The 20,072-nt window shown below is 42.0% G+C and overlaps 1 protein-coding gene across 3 annotated transcripts in view; it reads left to right on the top strand.

Moving 5' to 3' along the window:
* The window catches only part of LOC146580350 (phospholipid-transporting ATPase ABCA1), a 189,483-nt gene extending 170,579 nt beyond the window's left edge, over window positions 1-18,904 (top strand). For all 3 annotated transcript variants that reach the window (XM_085267020.1, XM_085267021.1, XM_085267019.1), the window contains 3 exons: window positions 1-93; window positions 10,623-10,866; window positions 16,510-18,904. In XM_085267020.1, the coding sequence (XP_085123146.1) occupies window positions 1-93; window positions 10,623-10,866; window positions 16,510-16,638 (466 nt within the window). In that variant the 3' untranslated portion in view covers window positions 16,639-18,904. The remainder of the gene's footprint in view (window positions 94-10,622; window positions 10,867-16,509) is intronic.
* Window positions 18,905-20,072: the final 1,168 nt, after the last annotated feature.

Raw genomic sequence — 20,072 nt, 5'->3', positions numbered from 1 at the left:
CATGGAGGAGTGTGAAGCGTTGTGCACACGCATGGCCATCATGGTAAATGGTCGCTTCAAGTGCCTCGGGAGCATCCAGCATCTGAAGAGCAGGTAAGGGATGTTTTGGGGTTTTTTGCCACTAAAACAAAGACGGAGAAGAGGAGAAAGAATTAAACCGCAGAAATCTTTGAAGTAACTTGAGTTGAGATGAAAGAAATCGCTGTCTCCCACTGAGGAGCTCTGTTATTTATACTGTGTATATAAATAACACAAAACGGTGTGTATTGATAATAAAAAGAATATAGGAGTAGATTTACGTTTTTAAGGAAGAATGAGAAACCTTGCTTATACTACCTGGATTGTTTCATTAAGAAGGAGCTCAAGAGGAGAGCCACAAAAATGAACATTCGCTCTCGTGCTGCGATGCTACAAATGTTAGGCAGCATGTTCGTCAGGGTGCTGCTAGTCGACAGGGCTGACCGTACTGATGATACTAAAACTTCAGTGTTGATAGCAGTAATGCATATAATGTATGATAATCTGAAAAATTAGTGTGTGATTGCAGTTTGTATAGTTAAGGCTACAAACTCTGTCACTGTCTTCATGCATCTTAATTTTGCCAAAAAAGACGAAACACAAAACACCAAGTCATGGATGATTTGACTGACAGATTATAGATATGACAGAAATACTGTTACTGTGATTGTTTTTCATTCCATCATAAATGTGAAATGACTCATTTGTAATATGTTTGCTTAGTTAATCATGTTTTATTTAGCAGGTAAAAATAAACACATGTTAATGCTGTAAACGACCCATAGCCGTAGAGTTCCGGTATGTGGTGACGTCCTTCTCTTCTCATCGCCTTCATTTCATACCTTGATGTGGTCTTTCTCTTTTAAATTTTCTCCATATACGCACTCATCAGCCACTTCTTTAGGTATACCCTTTCATTTGCACGTACAAATATCCAATTAGCCAACCACATGCTCGCAACTTAATGCATTTAGGCATGCAGCCATGGTTAAGACGGGATGCTGAAGTTTATCCTGAGCGTGAGAATGGAGGAGAATGGTGATTGAAGAGAGTTGTTGGTCCTGAGTGTTTCATAAACTGCTGATCTTGTGGGATATTTCCACACAGCCATCTCTAGGGTTTACAGAGTCTGAAAATGAGAACATATTCACTGAGCAGCAGTTCTGCCGCTTGATATCAGACAGCAGAAGAATATGGACAGACTGCTTTAAGCTGAGATATTTCTCAAATAAACACTTTTTTTAACCTCTCCAAATGTCACCAAAATTGGACAACAGAAGGTTACAGAAATGTTTCCTGATCTGATGATTCTCAATTTCTGCTGCCGTGATTTTGGCATAAAAAACATGAAAGCATCATGTTATTGGCAGTGTAATGGTATGTTGTACCATCTTCTGATGGCTGCTTCCAGCATGATAACTGTGCACCGTGTTACAAAGCTTAGATCATCTCAAAATGGTTCACTGTACTCACAGTCATCCAATAGCGCACCTTTGGCATGTAGTGGAAGAGGAGATTCACATCGTGGATGTGCAGCACCTGTGTGATGCTGTCATGTCAGTATGGACCAAAATCATGCTGTGAAGAATTGAGGCTAATATGAAGGCAAAGGGGGTCCAAAGTGGTACTGACAAGGTATAGGTGTAGAAAACGTGGCTGCTGAGTATATACACATCTGCGATCATGATTATGATGATATTTACCCATAGTAACCGTGAAAGCTCTAACCTCATATATTCAGACAGAAGACTAAGTAGTCGTTTATTTTCCATATTGGCTGCACTGTATTGATTTTACCTGAAAAGACGCAGTCACGTATGCTGGGCTGGCGTTTCCGTTCCAGATCTTTCGCCATTACCTCAAATTCACGTTTGTTTCTCTTCTCGCACATTCTGTTTCCGTCGTCTCTGTCCTTATTCACAGCGTGAGCGGCCATTGATATTCGTCAGGGCTTTTAATGGGTTTCTTACATCTCTTAACTCTTAGCGCTCAGGTCTGCTCTCTGATATTCATCTGACATTTTCCAAGTCCAGCACGTACGCCCCGAGCCCTGCATGTAACAGTGAGGCCAATCCATTACCTTAGCTACAGTGTTGTGACATTATTATTACCACTCCTTTGTGCAAGCTGGTAACTGGAAGAACATTACACACACACACACACACACACACACACACACACAAGCACTGCATTCATGACAGGAATATGTCGTGGCAATCTCTGGGTGCAGGGAAAGATCAATACACCTGGGATGAGGGGTGGAGCAGACCATTTTTCAAGTTGTGCGGGGGATTAGCAGAAACGCCTGCAGGAGCAAGGAGGGGTCACCGGTGTCAAGGGTATTTCCCATCAAGTATGTTAATGTCATACAAAACATCTGGGCTTTTAGATCACTATGGGGAGGGAATAGGTAGATTATAGATGGTGATTAAAAAAAAGAGTGAGAATTGGGGGTGATAGGAGCTAAGAGACAGAGGACCGGAGAGGGAGAGCAATCAGGCCCGCCCAGATGTTCGTTGATCCTGCGTGTCAATTGCATCCTGTCGGTAGGGGCACGGGCAGGGTGGGGTAAATAATGCATGAACTGCACAGGAAGTATAGGACGGGTAAGAGCCTCCAGAGCATGGGTGGAGTCTGGAGAGGGGATGGACGAGGGATGAGGACAGAGGATTAACACGTGTCCTACTTAACTCCACGTGATATCAGGTAAAAGGGACTCACTTCACAAGACAAGCGAACGAGAGGAAAGTCAGATAAGCGTGACGTCTGCCTTTTTTTATTGGGTGGGGGGGGCACTTTTATTTTAGATCTCACATGGACAATTTACATGCCGCTGAAATGCTATCGCTCAGTTCTCGCCACGCAGTGAATAATTTCTAATTAAGCATGCCTATCTCCGCTGCGCTTGCTGTAATTAATGTTTCATGAGGTGTGGGACCCCGTTAATGACTGAAAAGGCAATTAAGGAATGTCTTCTCAGTTTTCTTTTCTCGTCACTATCCTGCCACATGTTTGTGCTGTCATGTTGTGAGACACACACACACACACACACACACAACTCACCCTTGAATAGCCATCATTTTGTATATGCCTCCACATTCTGGCTCTAATGGGGAAATGAAGGGGCTGTTTTTCACAAGTGCACAAGCAGCTGCCAGTCAGACCAGCGGGGGTTGAAGTACGGGGTGGGGTGGGGACATTGTAATGGTGGTGCACGCAGTTGTCACACGGCGCGAGCGGATGACCTGCAAATCTGGGGGGGTGGAGGGAGCTCCTTCCCTGTCCCATTTTCATCACAAACCCTCGAGAGGAGTGCAGATCTCTCTCCACGGGAGCAGCACTCACATTTTGACCCCCTGTTGCTCGCATGTAATACATGCTCACCCCTACCACATTCTCAACTCTTGCTCCCACCCGTCACCTCCCCCGACTGACTCTTCTCCTTCAGAAGCCTCTCACCCTATTACTCTTATTTATTCCCGACTCTCTACGAAGGTGGCGAGGCTTTCAGCCCAGTCATCCAAGTCCTTGTTAGCACTGCCCCCTTTAGTTCGACAGCACGCGTGTATTTATCACACAGATGCCCTTCTGCTGCCGCACCCACCCCTGCCTTTGGCGTATTAGTCAACCCTCAAATGAGCCAAAATGGCCCATTTTAGACCACTAGAGACGTAGTCAGTGTGCGAGAGGAGCTGAAGATTCGGTAGGGTGGTGCGTTTCAGAGAAATAGGGCAGCCATCTCGAGTAGCCTCTCCATTATCTTCCACCATGGGTGTTAAAAACACCCTGTCTTTTTTTTTTTTTTAAACCTGCCCTGGCATTGAGCTGCTCAAATCAATCACACTTCTAGAAATTTATGAAAGGCTGATGGGCATGGGGAGAAATAAATAAGTATAAAATGCACAAGGGGCTGTAAATAGGGCTTCAGTCTAGCAGCATGCTAGTCTGATGTTAAGTAAACCCAAATGAAGTGGAGGAACCAATAAAAGCAGCTTCAAAGCTCCCCTATAATCTTGTCAGTTTGGAAGGACACCCACTAGCCTTTGCAGGATTTTTCACTGATTGATATCATTCATATCCCCACTTCACCGAGTAGCTGCGGTAAGCACACCCCACAGCCTCCAGTCAGATTTTCTCCTTGCTTAAAGCACATCATGAAATAAAACTAGGATGCAAAGTGCCTTAAATGCATTAAGGTAATGTGCTTCGAGCGCTGAGGAGTTTTTTACAAGAGCCGTGTAGAAAAGTTTGGATCCATCCCCCCACCCGAAGTTGACGTTAAGAGAAGTCCAATAAACTCGCCTCCCACTCACTCTGCGTCAGCTCTGCAGGTGCGCCATTAACTAAATAGTTTACGGTTTTTAAGTGCATGTCACCCGCGGAGATGAATGACAAAATAATTCTCTTTACAGTGTACAGTGCGTCGCCAGTGCAGGTGTCATTTAGCCTGCCAGAACATTGGCGGTCACAGATGAGGTGCAGTATACGTCCCATCCATATGTATTTGTTCAAGATGAGCAACATTTGATTGTGGATTGATAGCAAATAACCAAAAGTGATGAATTGCACAGGTGACGCTTTTATCAATATTATTAATTTCGGTTTATGAAGCTCATGCTTATTGAAAATGCAGTAGTCATAACTTTTACAAGCCACAGGATGGCTTTCATATGAGCCCATGCCAGTGCCTTGTAAATACATCTTAGATATTTCTTGCCATGCAATCACACAGGTAAATTAAAGTAACACCAAAGGTGACCTTGTGTGTTCATTTACAGTTCCATAATTTACTCTAAGACTCTGCTACAGTAACTTTAAGTGATTCACAGCTCAATAGTTATCTCATCTCGGGCCTTCGTTTTGAGGCAACTTTCCTCCGATTGGCTGCCCCTCACAAACTGCTTTAAGCTGCAGTTTTGCTGTCGAGGAGTGTTCCCTGTGACATCACAAAAATGTATCTTTTTTTTTTTCTTGGTAGCCTGAAGCCAGCTCTTTTAGGTCATAGAGAACATTTGGACACACGTGACATCATTAATTGAAACTTTGTAACAGTTTCATATGAGCGCACGCCTAACAGTAACATAGTCTCTCTTTAAATTCTAAGGTTTTACATATAATCTGGTGCTCAGCAGGTCAATGCAATCTCAGATAAACAACAACACGGGGCAATTACGTCATGTCATTATTTATTTAACCAAACAAAGCCAAAATGCAGAAGTAGAGTGAAACGCTGAGCGCAGCCTTACTTAATTTTAAGATCAGTTTTTTATTATATACCTATGCATAACACCTTAGCACTGATAAAGGATGTTTTTAATAAGACACTATGTGATAGTTTGAACTCATTCATACTTTGAGTTTTATTTAAAGCTGATTTAAGTCAATATACACTGATGAGGCATAACATTATGACCATCTGTCATGAGATGATCTGTCATTTGGCTGCCAAAACAGCCGTGACCCACTGAGGCATGGACTCCACTAGTCCCCTGAAGGTGTGCTGTGGTATCTGCACTAAGTGTTAGCAACAGGTCCTTTAAGTCAGGCTTGGTCAACTCCAGGCCTCGAGGGCCGGTGTCCTGCAGGTTTTAGATCTCGCCCTGGGTCTACACACCTGAATCAAAGGATTAGTTCATTACCAGGCCTCTGGAGAACTTCAAGACATGTTGAGGAGGTAATTTAGCCATGTTAATCAGCTGTGTTGGATCAAGGACACATCTAAAACGTGCAGGACACCGGCCCTCGAGGCCTGGACACCACTGCTTTAAGTCCTGTAAGTTGTGAGGTGGAGCCTCCATAGACCTAGACTTGTTTGTCTAGTACATCACACAGGTGCTCGATTAGGGTCTGGGGAATTTGGAGGCCAAGTCAACACCTCAAAGCCGCCGTAGTCTCCTCAAACCATTCCTGAACAAGTGGGCTCTTCAGGTGTGTGCAACTGAGCACTCTGCATACCATGTTGTTATGCCGTACGTTAGGATGCTCTCTATGGTGGCTCTGTAAAATGTCACCAGCAGCCTCTCCTCCAGGTTGTTCCTGTAAAATGATTCATCAGAGCAGATGAAGAAAATCTCACAAGAGCTTCAGTTTGGAGATACTCTGACTCAGTCGTTAGGCCATCACAGTTTCCCCTCAAACTCGCCTAAATCCTCATGATTGCCCATTTTCCCTGCTTCTACCAGCAACTTTCAGGACAAAATATTCTAATATATCCAGGTGCCACAATGGAGACATAACCAGTGTTATTAACGTCACTAAAAAAGTCCATAATGTTAAAGCCTGATCGGTGTATATGCTCTTAAGTATCGTACGAGAGATCCACAGCGCACTATTCCATCTACAACAGTAACTTAAAAATCCCAGTTTCCTTGTCTGCATGCATGCACACAGCCAACAGAAGCTCCCGTTCAGGTCTTAATTTTAAACATGAGGATACTGCAGTGTCATCATGTGCTCTGTTAGCACACAAGCAAGGATACACATCTACAGACAGGAAAATACACTTTGCAAATTGAAAAAGAATATTAGCAAGCAAACACGGGTTTGATACAGGCTTTGAAATGTATTTTATGAGAAAGGTAATATATTCACATTATGCTGATTTATTCTTTTGCCTTTTGTTTGTTTTGTTTTCGGCAAAGAAAATTGCTAAGGGGGACTCAAATTTACAGTAGGTTTCGATATTTTTTGTCACTTCTATTTTTTTATGGCTCCCTAAATTGCAGTTTAACTGGACAGAGATTGCCCATGCATCCCTCTGTCCTTACACTGTTAATGGAGCCTCTGCCTCGAGCTCTTTTAGCTTCTCCTCCAGGAGCTAAGAAACTTTTTTGGATGACTTCCTGCCTGATCAAAGCATCAGACCACCCAAGCCATAACGTGACCTCATGCCCTCCGTTCCCCCCACCCCGCGGACACAAATACAAGGTTTGGCAGTGGTGAGGGTGACCTTTCCAGACTCCCTCAGATGAAGTAAGGCAGCCGAATTATTTCCTGCCTGTCATGCCCTTATCTGTGTCTGGCTGTTGTTTGTTTTAAATTACACGGAAGAACGACTTTCCAGCGGACCAGGGCGAAGGAGAGGATCGAGGCAGAATAATGAAAATGAAGAAGCGAGAACTGCGCCGCAGACATTACAGCGGCTCTGCCATGCTGTGTTGCGCCGCTGTATCGTATCTCTAATGTAAAATATTATGAAAGGATTAGCTGTGACAAAGTGGTGCAGTCATGACTGTAAATATAATCCCTTCATTATTTTCTCGCGAGCTATATTCAACCCCAAGTAGCACAGCTCTCGCTTTTAGTTTCTATGTCGCCAGTTTAAAGTTAATTATTGTTTCACACATGCAGCGCCATTGTTATGACCACGCCAAGCAGTGCAAGCTCTGTTTGTTGATAGCTGAGCTTACCTTTCCCCCAACGCAGCCAGAGTTTAATTGAGGAGAGCCAAGACAGACAGTGTATCAGAGATTAAATAGCGTGTTTTGATGTGAATACAGAAACAGAGAAATGCTGGTTTGGTTTTTGTGGGTTTTTTACACAAAGTACTGCCTGTAGCTTCTGTGTTGCTCCTGCAATGAAGGAAAGACAAAGAGAGACAGAATGGGGGGGAAGATAATTCATAAGGCATTTTATCTCCGTCATTACTGTAAACTGTTCAACTAAATGCTTTCTTGGCCTGTTGGATCTTTGCAAAAAAATGTTTTTGCACCTAGCTGATCATGAGAGCTGCTAGATACAATAAACACGCAGAGATTGTGGTCACAGACTTGACAATATGAGCTGAGCCTGAAAGCCTGGTCAAACGTTATAGGCTCGTGGTACTTGGACTACAAATGGACACCAAAGCAACTTCAGTTACCAAGAATCCTTGGAAATACTATATATGCATGTGCAGACTGTTGTTTATAAAAATGAGCCAAGTTGTGATATACTAGTTTCTCTCTTGGGGACACCAGTAACCATGCTGAAGAACAGTTCAATTCAAGGTGCTTTATGTTGTAAGGTAAAGACGCTACAATAATACAGAGAAACCCCCCAAAAAGTGCTTGGTGACAGTGGGAAGGAAAAACTCCCTTTTAACAGGAAGCAACCTCTGGCAGAACCAGGCTCAGGGAGGGGCGGGGCCATCTGTCCCGACTGATTGAGGGTGAGGGGAGGGAGACAGGACAGACAGTTATATGCATGGATATATATTGTATTTACATAATAACATAGCCCATAATTAAATTTAACTGTAAATTCTAGTCTTTACAATCTTCAACAGCACTGAGGTTTTTAGAGGGAGGAGTGGGGTGGTGGGGTTATTATTAAACTAATCCCATAATAACAGGATTGTAATGCTGTCCAGCTTGATCGTGCACACTCTAGAGGAGCAGAGCGTGGTGACATTATGTTATTCTTACGCAGGGATTGTGAGGAAAACATTTGTTTCACATTAGAAGCTGCAAATAATTTAAGCACCCAGAGGACTCGCAACACAGCGCGCAAGTCCTCTGTAGCTTACAGAAAGCCAATGTGGGATGAAAACATACACATTTCTAACCGGATCTCTTGGCGAGCAGATTCACAGTTAGTCTTTGGGCTCAGCACTTGGCCAAGATAAGTACACTTGGGTTTTCACGCGACTGACTATTAAAAACTATTAATCTGTGAAACAGCCAGTTTTGTATGAACCTTTCATGGTGGTAAGAACCAAATAGATGCGTAGCAAAAGCAAAGTATTTCATAGCAGAGCTGAGAGCAGGGATTAATCCAGTGTGGAGTAACATCTTGAATGGTCAAAGGGTTGCCCAAGCAGTAACACGCTGATACTTGTAAGCCACCCACTGTACTATCCACATGCAGTGCACTACATAATATGTTTTAGAGATACATGGGGATGCTTTTGATCACCCGTGGTGTGCAGCCCCTGAGGAGATCACAGCACAGGCACAGTTCTCAGATCCTCCCTGTTGGTCGGCCGGTTGGATGGAGGCTGTTGTTGTTGTTATTGTGGACGGACAACATGCTAGCATGCGCCATAGCATTGCAGTATGTGGCTTAACTGAGTCCTTGCTGTGATAAGACCCACTTTTGAAAGGAGCATTAGAAACTCTTATGCATTCTTAATGAAAATGAGTATTAAATAAGAGTTGCCATCAATAATTTATACAAAGTTGCATCAGGCCTGGACTGTGGCTCCTCAACTGAGAATGATTTAACTGAAGGTGTGCTGCAACCCATCCTGGGTGTGCGATGCATTTCTCAGAACTAGCACAGAACTTTGCTTCCTGTCTCTCTGGGAGCATGTAGGCCTGTAGTTTATTCACCATATCTCTAATTGTCACTAAGGGAGCCCCTGACTTTAATTGCATGTAGCTTCACACTAGCCGCAATGGACGTTTCCATGAGTAAATCCAACATTAGGGAATTAATTAGGCAGAAAACAATGGGTCATCAGAGTGCTAACGACAGAATAACAAGGCACAGAGTTTTATTTGGTGCTCACCAGACACAGCACACATTCGGAAAGATGTAGAATGCTAATTAACTTTAGAGCTTAGCTATGACCCATTTTCATTTGTGCCAACACTTTATGTCCAGGATATTGTTCGTAGCGGTGTTGCATTCTGACACATTTTCAAAAATGGCATGCTGACTGTTCAGTGGAGCATACTTTTGTTAATGTACCCTCTCATGTATGATGACTTATTTTGCTGTTTTTCTCAGCATGCTTTAGACAAAGTTTGTATGTTCAGATTATTAGAGAAGCATTTAATTATTTATTTTCACGCACTGCTATTTTACGGTTAGCGAAACAAACAAGCTCATTAAGACCATATCCAGAATTGTTACCAAACAATACAAACAGTTCACTGGATATGTAAGCGCCCAGAAGACACGTGTGAGTCGTCAGAGGTGTCATCAGAAGTGTCATAACGAATCTCCTTTACCTCCGTTTTGTTCTGCAGCAACTTCCTGAGGGAAGTCGCTGTCTCTTTAGCCACTCGATGCTCGAGTCTGTACTCCAGATAGTGGCTTACCCTCTCTACTTGATGCTGGGTTGGTGATGTGTAACAGCTTCCTGGCTGAAAACAGATTCTCATTTGGTGCAAGGTTGCTGAGAGCAGTGAAACTGAACCAAAATAGTGATGTGGCAGGCAGTGAAATCAAATCATTTAGCAAAAAGATGCTAAAAGAGTCTATGGGGGGCAGCATGGCATGGCAGCACTTCGTCAACCAAATGAATGCTTTCTTTTATATTAGTTACACACATAATTTGGAAAATACATTTTTTTTCTATCCGCTACCAACATACTTGTTAAAGTTGAGCTGGCTTTGCGGTTCGCTGTGTCTGACTCACCTGCTCCTCCTGCTTACTTAATCCAGGAAGCTAGAAATGGCTGGGAAACATGAGCGCAATTCCGTTTTCAATACTTCATTTATATTCCTTCTCCTTCCTGGCACGTCTGTTTGTTCTAGTACACATCCCTGTTCTCTGTCGCGCTATGGCATGACAACAGGAGAGGAGAGATCATTATTTGGCACTAACACGCTTGTTTGCGGCTCTTCTCTTTTTTGTCTGGCACTAAATGTGTCATAATGACCTCTCTTTTTTTTAGATTTGGTGATGGCTACACTGTGATTGTGAGGGTCGGTGGCTCTCCGCCCGCACTGAAGCCAGTCGAGGACTTCGTCCAGAAGACCTTTCCGGGCAGCGTTCTCAAAGAGAAGCATCACAACACGCTGCAGTATCAGTTCCCACACGCACAGGGAGCTTTGGCCAATATCTTCAGCCAGTTCACCAGGCATCAGCGGAGGCTGCGTGTGGAGGACTACTCGGTGTCCCAGACAACTTTGGATCAGGTGAGGTGGAAAAAAGGAAAAAAAAAAGAAAACATATGCAGTTGGGCACTAACACAATTTTGTTGTTTTGGCTTGATTTTCAATCAAGTGAAACGATCACAATTCATTATTATAATTATGCATCATGGATTTCAATAGTGTTTCAATAGTTGGACAAACTCATAGGATTGCTTTTCATACTTGGATGAAAATCACTTGACTGTTTGAAGTCGAGAACTCTGAGATCAGATGACTGACTTGGCCGTTTATTTTCTAGTGAGAAACTCCTGAGTTACTTTTGCAGAATACTTTGGGTTATTATTCTTTCTGCCTCATCCGTCCTTGAGTGTAACCAGTGCTTTGCACCTTGTTGGAAACCCTCTGTAAGTCCATTCATGAAGGCGTCTCTTGATTGTAGACTTTGACAATGATATGCCTACGTCCACGAGAGTGTTCTTGACTTGATTAGCTGTTGTGGAGGAGTTTTTCTAAACTGTGGAGAAAAAAAAAATCATACCCTATACTGACTCCCTTTTGGGGCCAGCCTCTAAGTATCACCTTGATGAACTGCACTTTTTTACCTCTTCTGTGGTTGCAGCTCTGGAGGTTTCCTCTTGTGTAGTAGGCAGTCGTGATCCTCTTTAATCCGTAATAAAGAAAAAAGTAATATGAGAGATGTGAGATCTCTGCTTGGAAAGAAGTAAGGTAAGAGCGTAAACTTGGTTTACTGTTAAATGATGCATTTTTAAGTGTTTTGATACCTTCAAGCAGCACATGAAAATTGAAAGCAAAGATCAAGCATAAAAGTCGAAACAAAAGTAACATCCAGAGGCAGCTTTGAAAAGTGTCACAGCTCAAATCTGTGAAATGAGATTATGATGAAACTGACTGTTGTTGCTGCGTTGAGCTGGAAGCACTCTGCCCATCTTCTGTATATAAGAACAGCTTGAGCCTTCCACTAGGTGGTGCAGGCCGATGCAAAAGCGATGCACCAACTAAATTTAGTGTGATTCTACAAGCCTACTGTAATTCTGTTGCTGCTCCCTTTTAATGGCTCACTAGCTCATCAATCAATGCATTGACCATTTTAGGTGCTCCTGTTTAATGCAGGTCTGCCCAGTAGCGGATAAGATTTAAAGATCTATCATTGTCTACACATTGTTTTCTGCCATTTAGGCTGTCAGACAGACCAATGAGGAGTGCACTGAGTTTGGACGGCCAAGATTGTTCAGCCGCCAGCTACCAGTATTGATCCCAAATCTGGACTGATTATATAAAACTCGTGCAGCCAGTATCTTTTTATTTTATTTTATTCCAGCCAGAGTGCACTAGCTCAGCTTACTGATTGGCGAGATAAACCGAGCGCTGCGTGTTGCGGACTGGATTCACCTTGTGTTTTCCAAACAGCCCCAGGGACCTAATGCAATCAGGCAGTGAGTGGCAAGTACGTGTGTGTCTTCCAAACCCACCATTAGCTCAGCAGCAGATGACCATGCGGGAGGTGAGAGTAACCTCTGAGGGGTCCAGAAAGGTCATCTTTCCACTCCGCCACGGGTGAAAAAAGAAAAGCCTTAAAAAAGAGAAACAACAAAATTGACACAGATGCGTTGAATTGTCTGTTCGTTCAGTTGTGCAATGTCACGACTGGATTTAAATCGAATTATGTCTTATAAAGGACACTGCACAGATGATCAACTTGTAGATTACCCATAATTCAAAATAAATCAGTCTTCTGCAGAATCTTTAAGTAAAATCTGCCCTTTAGGAGTGTCAAATTTAATGAAAAGCTCAATGCTTCAATTTGGCCTGCAAGGTTTTTTTCTTTTTCGATAAAGCGTTTTTAACAGGACTTCACAGATCAGCGGTGAACCTTGCATAATATCTGTTTTAACATTTATGTCTTCTTGCCCCACATTCTGCTCTGGTCAATATTTACCAGATCAGAGGCAGTAAATAAATCATTCTTGGACCAGCAGGTCACAGTATTAACACACAGACGGGGGGAGGGCTGGAGAACCTGTGGAGACCCAGACAGTCACCTTTCAGCTGGTGATTTATAGAGAGGAGCCTTGACCTACAGTATAACACCCAACTTGCACTACAATTAATATTGATCCGCACGGCCTTGAGCTCAGGCGTTAATGCTGATGGCCAGGACAGTGCAGGGCAGGGATTTAAAAGGAAAATGTGACTTTCACAATGGTCTCGTAGAAGCGGCTTCTGCAGAAACGAGAAACGTTTGCGGCTTTTTCTGGCACCGTCGCCGAAGCACTAATGGAGCAGCCGACCTTTTCGATCCATATATCATCCGATATGTATGCATGTGTTGATTATAAAGTTTCTTTACTTAGGTCCCCTCTTTCAGTATTTTTTTAAACGCGCTTTTATTTCACAACGCGCCTGTGAACCGATACTACCTCACGCTTGTGAACAAATGAAACAGACAATATTCTGCATATTTTGATGTTTTTAAGCAACGTTGTTGTTTGAGTTAGCGTCCACTTTTTTTTCAAGCATCAAACATTTTTTGACCTCCCAGCTTTAGTCAAATAATCTGGGAGACAAAGTTGGAATTTGAAAACAGGGAAGCATTTAGCCGCAGCGTTAGCATGTACTAAAAACAAAGCGTAAGAATAAGAAATACCAATTCAGATATTCCTCCACAAATCATGATGTAGTCCCTGCAGAATGACAATATATTTGCAAAATGGCAAAAGCATTAGGCACCCTAATAATAATAATAATGATAACTGGTAACCAATTGAACCGAGACCCATGTTGCAAAGAAGCGCATCGAAAATGTGTACCTGCACTCGGCCAAAAGTGTACAAATTCAGAGCTGTCGCTGGATAAGCAGTGATTTTTTTCCTACTGCTGTAGTATTTATAATCTAGTGTGACTGACCCATCACTCACCTGATAACCCTGATACTGCTGCGACTCATGATGATTGTTCAGAAGCGTTAAATACTGGTTTGTTCACACAATTAAAATCTTCCACTTTTAGACATTGTGAGAGATTCTGTTTGGGATCTTGAGATGAGCAGGAATATTTTAATGACATGTAACGAATGTAAAAACAGCCAGTTTAAATTCTGCAAGGACTTCTTTGATGTATAGCTGAGGTTAATTGGCTGATTCGCGTCCTTCCCCTTCTGGGTTCTGCCTCAGTGGGTACCAAATAAACACCCCAGCGCACCCCTATAATGTAATTAATGCCTGTATCCATCTGTTATTAAGAAAATGCCACTCAGCAGCGCTGGTGCATGACGTTCAGGTCATGAATGGATGGTTGGCTAAATGCAGAAAGTGAACATTACGAAATAATCACACCGCAGAGGAATTTAGCCATGCTTGTCTCAGTCAAAAAATGGCTGCATCATTAAAGCTCCCACGCTCAGTTTTGCAGAAAGTTCAAGACAAACAGCACTTTGCAATTCTGCTGCACAACTACGCAGCCTTGACTATGAATATGAAATGCTGTGCATGCCTCAGCACATCAAGCCAGTGAGTCAGAGGCCAGCAGAGGTGGGCGGAGGGTGCATTTGTTGTCATTCTTATCCTCGTATTTATTCTCTGCTGAGAAGATGTCTTGACAACGGTGACCTTGATACACGCTGCTGATGTTATGACATTACTAGCTCAATGAGCTTACACTTAGCAGCTTCTCTATAAGGAAGTTTTATCCACGTAGTTACACTATTCAGTAAAAAATGACTGTTCATGTGGTTTTATTGTTATTATTAAAGTTTTCTTTAACCATTCAGTTCAGGCTTATTTATATAGGGCCAAATCACAACAGTCTCCTCAATGCATTTTATTCTTTAAGGTATAAAGCACTTTGTGATGGCAGGAAAGAAAAAAACTCCCAGAGGACAGAGAAAGGATAAATAGCAAAAACCTGAAGATCAGATCAGATCATTTTAACTTTATGACAGGAAGTATCTTTGTTTGAATCAGAGTAACATGGCTTTTTAGTTTAACCCTGTGTGGTGAAAGAGCATACGTCACCTCTTCAGCTGCTCACGTGCTCTGTGGCCAATAGATATCAGCGTGATTCTGTTTAGGCGCATGACGTTAGATCGCAGAGGAACCAGAAAAACACATTGTGCATATTCATGTCCTGAACTGAGCCAAGAATTCTCTCATAATGAATGTCTGCATGGAAGACAGATCTACTTAAATGTCTAGATAGGCTAATTAATGTTCCCGCGAGCAGGAGAGAAAAGCACCTGCTGTCACACAACATCGTGTCTTGTTTAACCTAAAACATGGAAACAAAACAGGCAAAATCATTTAATTATATGTTTGGAAGTGAAATATACTTTGTGCTCACACATGGAGTTTGTGTGGATTACACATCAAGTCATTCTTGATCTTTATGGACTGTGAAACCATAGATAGATAGAAGCTTTTGCTTTCAGCAGAAGTTGGTATGTAGTTCATTTTTTGTCTGTGTGCTCGGCACGATTTAAAAATGCCGGCAGGTGTTTTTGGGCTCCTCTTTGTTGCTAAAATAGACTGATCACCTGCTAGCTTCAATTCAAGGCTGAACACGGGAATAACTAATGGTATCAATATTCTCATCTAACTCTCAGGAAGAAAGCAAACTGCTGTAGTTCTCAAACGTCAGACTCTAGATGTATACGGCACATAAAACGAGGTCATTACTTTAGCGATAGAAAAGCCGTATTTTCACTAGTGAAGACATGTTGTCAGTAATGACAACGTAAATATATCAGAGTAATTGGCAAATGTATGTCCTTTGTTCAAAAGATGGAAGTTAATGCTAATAAAGACTTCATTACCATTAAATTATAAGGTTTCAGATTATATTCACCGGTTAATTAAAAACAGAAGCCTCAAAGGCTGACTGGATAGATCTCTATTACCCGTCTGAGCTTCAATAAAACAAAAGAGGGTTGTTTTTAAGCCCAGAAGAACAGGCTACTAATGTTTATTTCTCTTCATCCATGGCCTTCTGCATGTGCTTATTTGCTATTTGATTTAGCAAGTGTGTATCTGTGAAGAAAGGTTTAATTGATAGGGCCTCTGAGTAGCTGCTGATGGGATTGGCTTGGAGGACAATTTTATTTATTTTCCATTTAGATTTTAAGTGCAATCTAGTAATTCGCGTGTCCTGTTATATTCACACAGCCAATGAAAATGGTTAAATGGAAAAGCAATGCTCTTATCATTTTATATGATCCGCTTTGTTGCCTTTTTTTTCCTCTCCCTCTCCGTCTGCAGAGAGTCTTTGTGTAGCTTTACCGCCGATGCTAAGAGACTAAAACGCCCGCTCGCCTGTGATGTTTACAGCACAATGAAATACACACTGCTTTTTATGAACGCCATAGGATTGATTTCGTCTGACATTAAATGGGCATCACAGAGAGAAGAATGATTGTTTTATTCTCTTTCTCTGCTGGTCAAAGATGTCAAACTGACATTCACTGTGTGAGCCGAGACGCTTGCTTGATGCTCCGTAGCCCTCGACTGGCATCTCATTCTCATGCACCCCGTCGTCCGTGCCGCTATTTCTGTTTGTTTTAAAGGCAGGGGGTGGGGAGAGAGCGCAAACGAGAAGTGTCCACGGGCCCTTCAGCAGAAGTTTATTATCTTGCCTTTGCTTTTAAGTACTTTCTTCTCCTCATTTGTATTCCAGGTCTTTGTGAATTTTGCGAGGCAGCAGCACGATGAAGAGGACTCTGAGGCCTATAGCAACCCGGTGGATGTTTCAGACGAGCTGCCGTTGGAGTATCTGAGGAGCTCCCAAGGAGCAGAAAAGGTGTAACGCGCACAAGAAAAGAACCGCATCTACAGTCGTCCAGCGATATGCCTTTAAAATAAGGGAATCTGCAGTACTTGCACTGGCAACCAAATGAGTTCCTAACCTAATTTAGCTTTAATTACTAAATATAGCATGCCCCTGCTTTCAGGGTTTATCAGCAGGCTTGCAAAGTTTCCAATTATTCATGATGTTTTCCATAAGTGTCCCTCGCCAAGCCAGTTTTTTAACTCATTTACAAATGCCTGATTTTGTAGCCTTCCTTTCATTCTGACACCGTAAATAGTTGGTTACAGTGAATGCTACTGCAAAGTTTGTGGAGTTTTCTAGAACTCCCTGGTTTGACACAAGAAGGGCAGGTTGCTGCACTAGAATCGTGACGTATTCAACTCGATTATCCAAATTCTTCAACATGCAGAGTCAATCAATTTACATTTAAAATAAAATAATTATTTTTATTTTTTACCACACAGGCTGATTTCCATTTGACTAAAACCAACTTTAAGAGCAAAGCCTGACAAAAATGACTTAATAAGATTGTAGGTGCGAGTGCAGGAAATGCTGTATTTCACAAAGGTTAAACAACTGAAATAACACCACTTTGGTTTTGTTTGCACATTTATTGTAGATCATTCCACCACATCTCCCCCTGTGCTTCCCCTAGCATTACAAATTGCACGGCACTACCTCAGCCTTGACCTTCAGACTGACTGATGCTTTAGACTCCTATCATTTGTTTACATTTGCTGCTGATTGAACAAAGATAAATCAACTCAAAAAGTCTAAAGCAGCAGTTAGTTTCAGGCTGCCATCCCAGCTGCTGATAGGCACTCCAGTGATAAATAACTACTCTGCCACATGTATTGGCTTTGTATCTGAAGGAGCCTACAATTAGCTGTAGATGGTGTTCAATAACAAGCACTGAGTTTGCAGCAGTGGCTGTCGAACATGTTGCGCCTGCAAGAAAGGTGCTAAATGTTTGCACCGGCCAAAGCTTGCAGGGCTTTATCTCTATTATATGTAGGCATCAGGAATGTAATCGAGCGCACGTCAAATGTTTCATGAGATTTAGCAATGAATGTGTGAGCAAAAACACATTTTTATTTATATTGTGTTAGCTTATAAGGCCTTAAATTTTAAGATCCTTCTGCTGTATTTTTGCTGGCTTTGGCACAGTTCACCTTCTACATAAGTAGTTCTGCCTCTGAAGATGTGGTCATAATCTTAACTCATTCACTGCCAATGGCTGGCAGTGAATGAGTTAAACCCATTGACTCATTCACTGCCATTGACGGCTATAGACGTCAATGGCAGTGAATGAGTTAATCACACATAATCCTGTTTTCTTTTTATACTTTAAGTTGCATTGATCAGATACGGGTACCTAGCTAGCTAAGCTTGTTAGCTTCCTTCTTAGCCACGGACGCAATGCTTGGTTACTCAAAGCTAACTTGCCATACTTGCTAGCATTTTAGCCATAGCTAAATACCAGATGTGATGACACATGGGTGAATCTAAGACATCTATTGTAGGACACAGCATAAGCACAAAGGAAACTGAGATAGATTTTCTTATTTTTATATAGGACCAAAATTTGCATAAAAACTAGCATAAACTCAGGACTTCACGGAGTTCAAGTGAGAATGTTTGTCCTTTTCTAGACTTCTGTACAATTGTTCCTTTTTTGCAACTCGAGGAGTCACCACCTGCTGGTCACTGGAAGAGATTTGCAACATCCATCTTTTAAATACAGTCTATGTTATCACTCATTCCTTTAGCATGTAAAGCCTTTGTTTGGTCTGGGAAATAGCTGATTGCGTTACTTAAATTTTCAACCACCTATGGTATCAAGAATGCGTAAAAACTACAGAAATATATTTTTTAATGTATTTTTTTTAAAGTTATTACATCATACAATTAAATTGTACAGACATATGTAAACTTTGGGCAAACTGTACACCTTATACTCCATTTCCCAAGTAAAAGTTAACTCAGGAAGGTTTTGTGTGCAATACTTAAATGCTTATACAGAGAGTGACATTTAGTTCTGTCTTTTACTGTATGTACTGTGCGACGTTGCGCTTTTGTGTTCAGGATGTAAATAAGTCCACACTTCACTCCTCACAGGCTTTCTTGTTTGCTTTCAGAGCCTGACATAATTTGTATGCTTTGCTAAGTCCTCACATTACTATCATGCACGTTGCAAAATAATGAATCCTGTTTGCACTGAATATTGCTCTATGCCAAGACAAGTGATTAAACATTTGCACAAACTGTAAGGCGACTTTGACTCGGTGTTTGTTCACTGCCGTATTTGTCCAACGAATCACCGAGTTCCAGTTTGAAAGTCTCTCTAGTTCAACTTCCTGCATGCTGTCTTATTGTTGTGTCCTTCCTTTCACTATTTCGCGTCTTTCACTCTGCGCGAAGGTGCCAGCTGCAGGCTCATATTTTGTTTTGTCTCTCATACATTCGTAACATCAACCGAGTCCATGGGACGCCAGAATTCAAACCGCACCACACTGGGTAAGGCTTTTTATTTCATATTTAGCAGAGTGGCTCCTTCTCAAGGGCGAACAGACATTTTGTCTGCCAGATGCCTGCAAATGAATTTATTTTGCTGTCAGACTATCACACAGACTCTTTTAGCGCGTGGGCTTCCAATTTATTTATTGTACTTTTTTTTCTTTTCAAACCAATTTAAAGCTAGTATACCTGAAGTTGGACCAATTCTTCTCCCAGTTTCATTTCACTATCACAAAACATCACAGCATATGTAGTTTTTCTTTTCAGACACAGTGTCTACCAAGATTAAGACGTCTCATTTGTGTCTAGTAAAACATTTCTCACACCCCTCTCAAGAGAAACCCTCGACTCACCTCCTTAACTATCATCTGTAATTTTCTGTCCAATTTATAAAGATAATTGAGGCATTTTTCTGTTTTCTAGCTCAGGTGCTAATGTATTTGTTTTTGTTTGTTGAGAGGCTTAGAAAGTGTCTGCTCCAGATTTCACTACATAAAAAATACAGCATGTTTCTAACTTAAATACAATATATCTTTTTTTTTTTTACTTGAGTATGTTGTGTTCATATTTGCAAGTACTTTTCTTCTTAGGATATGTTCTTAGACACACTTCTGCACATCGTTACTTCTCACGTTTCACCTTGTTACCATCCATCCGTCTTTCCATCCATCACTGAGGTGTTCCCAATCCAGCTGATAATATCAACTGGCTGATATTATCAGCTGGAATATCAGCCAGCTGACCCTTGGGTCTCCTTCCAGTCACACCCAGATCACTTCAAATAGGAGGTGTCCAAGAGGCAATGTAGTCAGAACAACTTCCTCTGTTCCTCATCTGAGTTCATCACCCTATCTGTAAAGGGGAGCCCGGACGCCCCCTTCTTTCGGTCACAGCCCACAAGGCAGAGGGTGGCA

Source organism: Mchenga conophoros, linkage group LG3 (genome assembly GCF_057382185.1).
Source record: "Mchenga conophoros isolate Kocher_MC1m ecotype Shallow Benthic linkage group LG3, M_conophoros_male_GT1.1, whole genome shotgun sequence".
NCBI classification, from domain to species: Eukaryota; Metazoa; Chordata; class Actinopteri; order Cichliformes; family Cichlidae; genus Mchenga; species Mchenga conophoros.
Note: the sequence above shows the minus strand (reverse complement) of the source record. Positions and strands in the feature narration are given on the sequence as shown.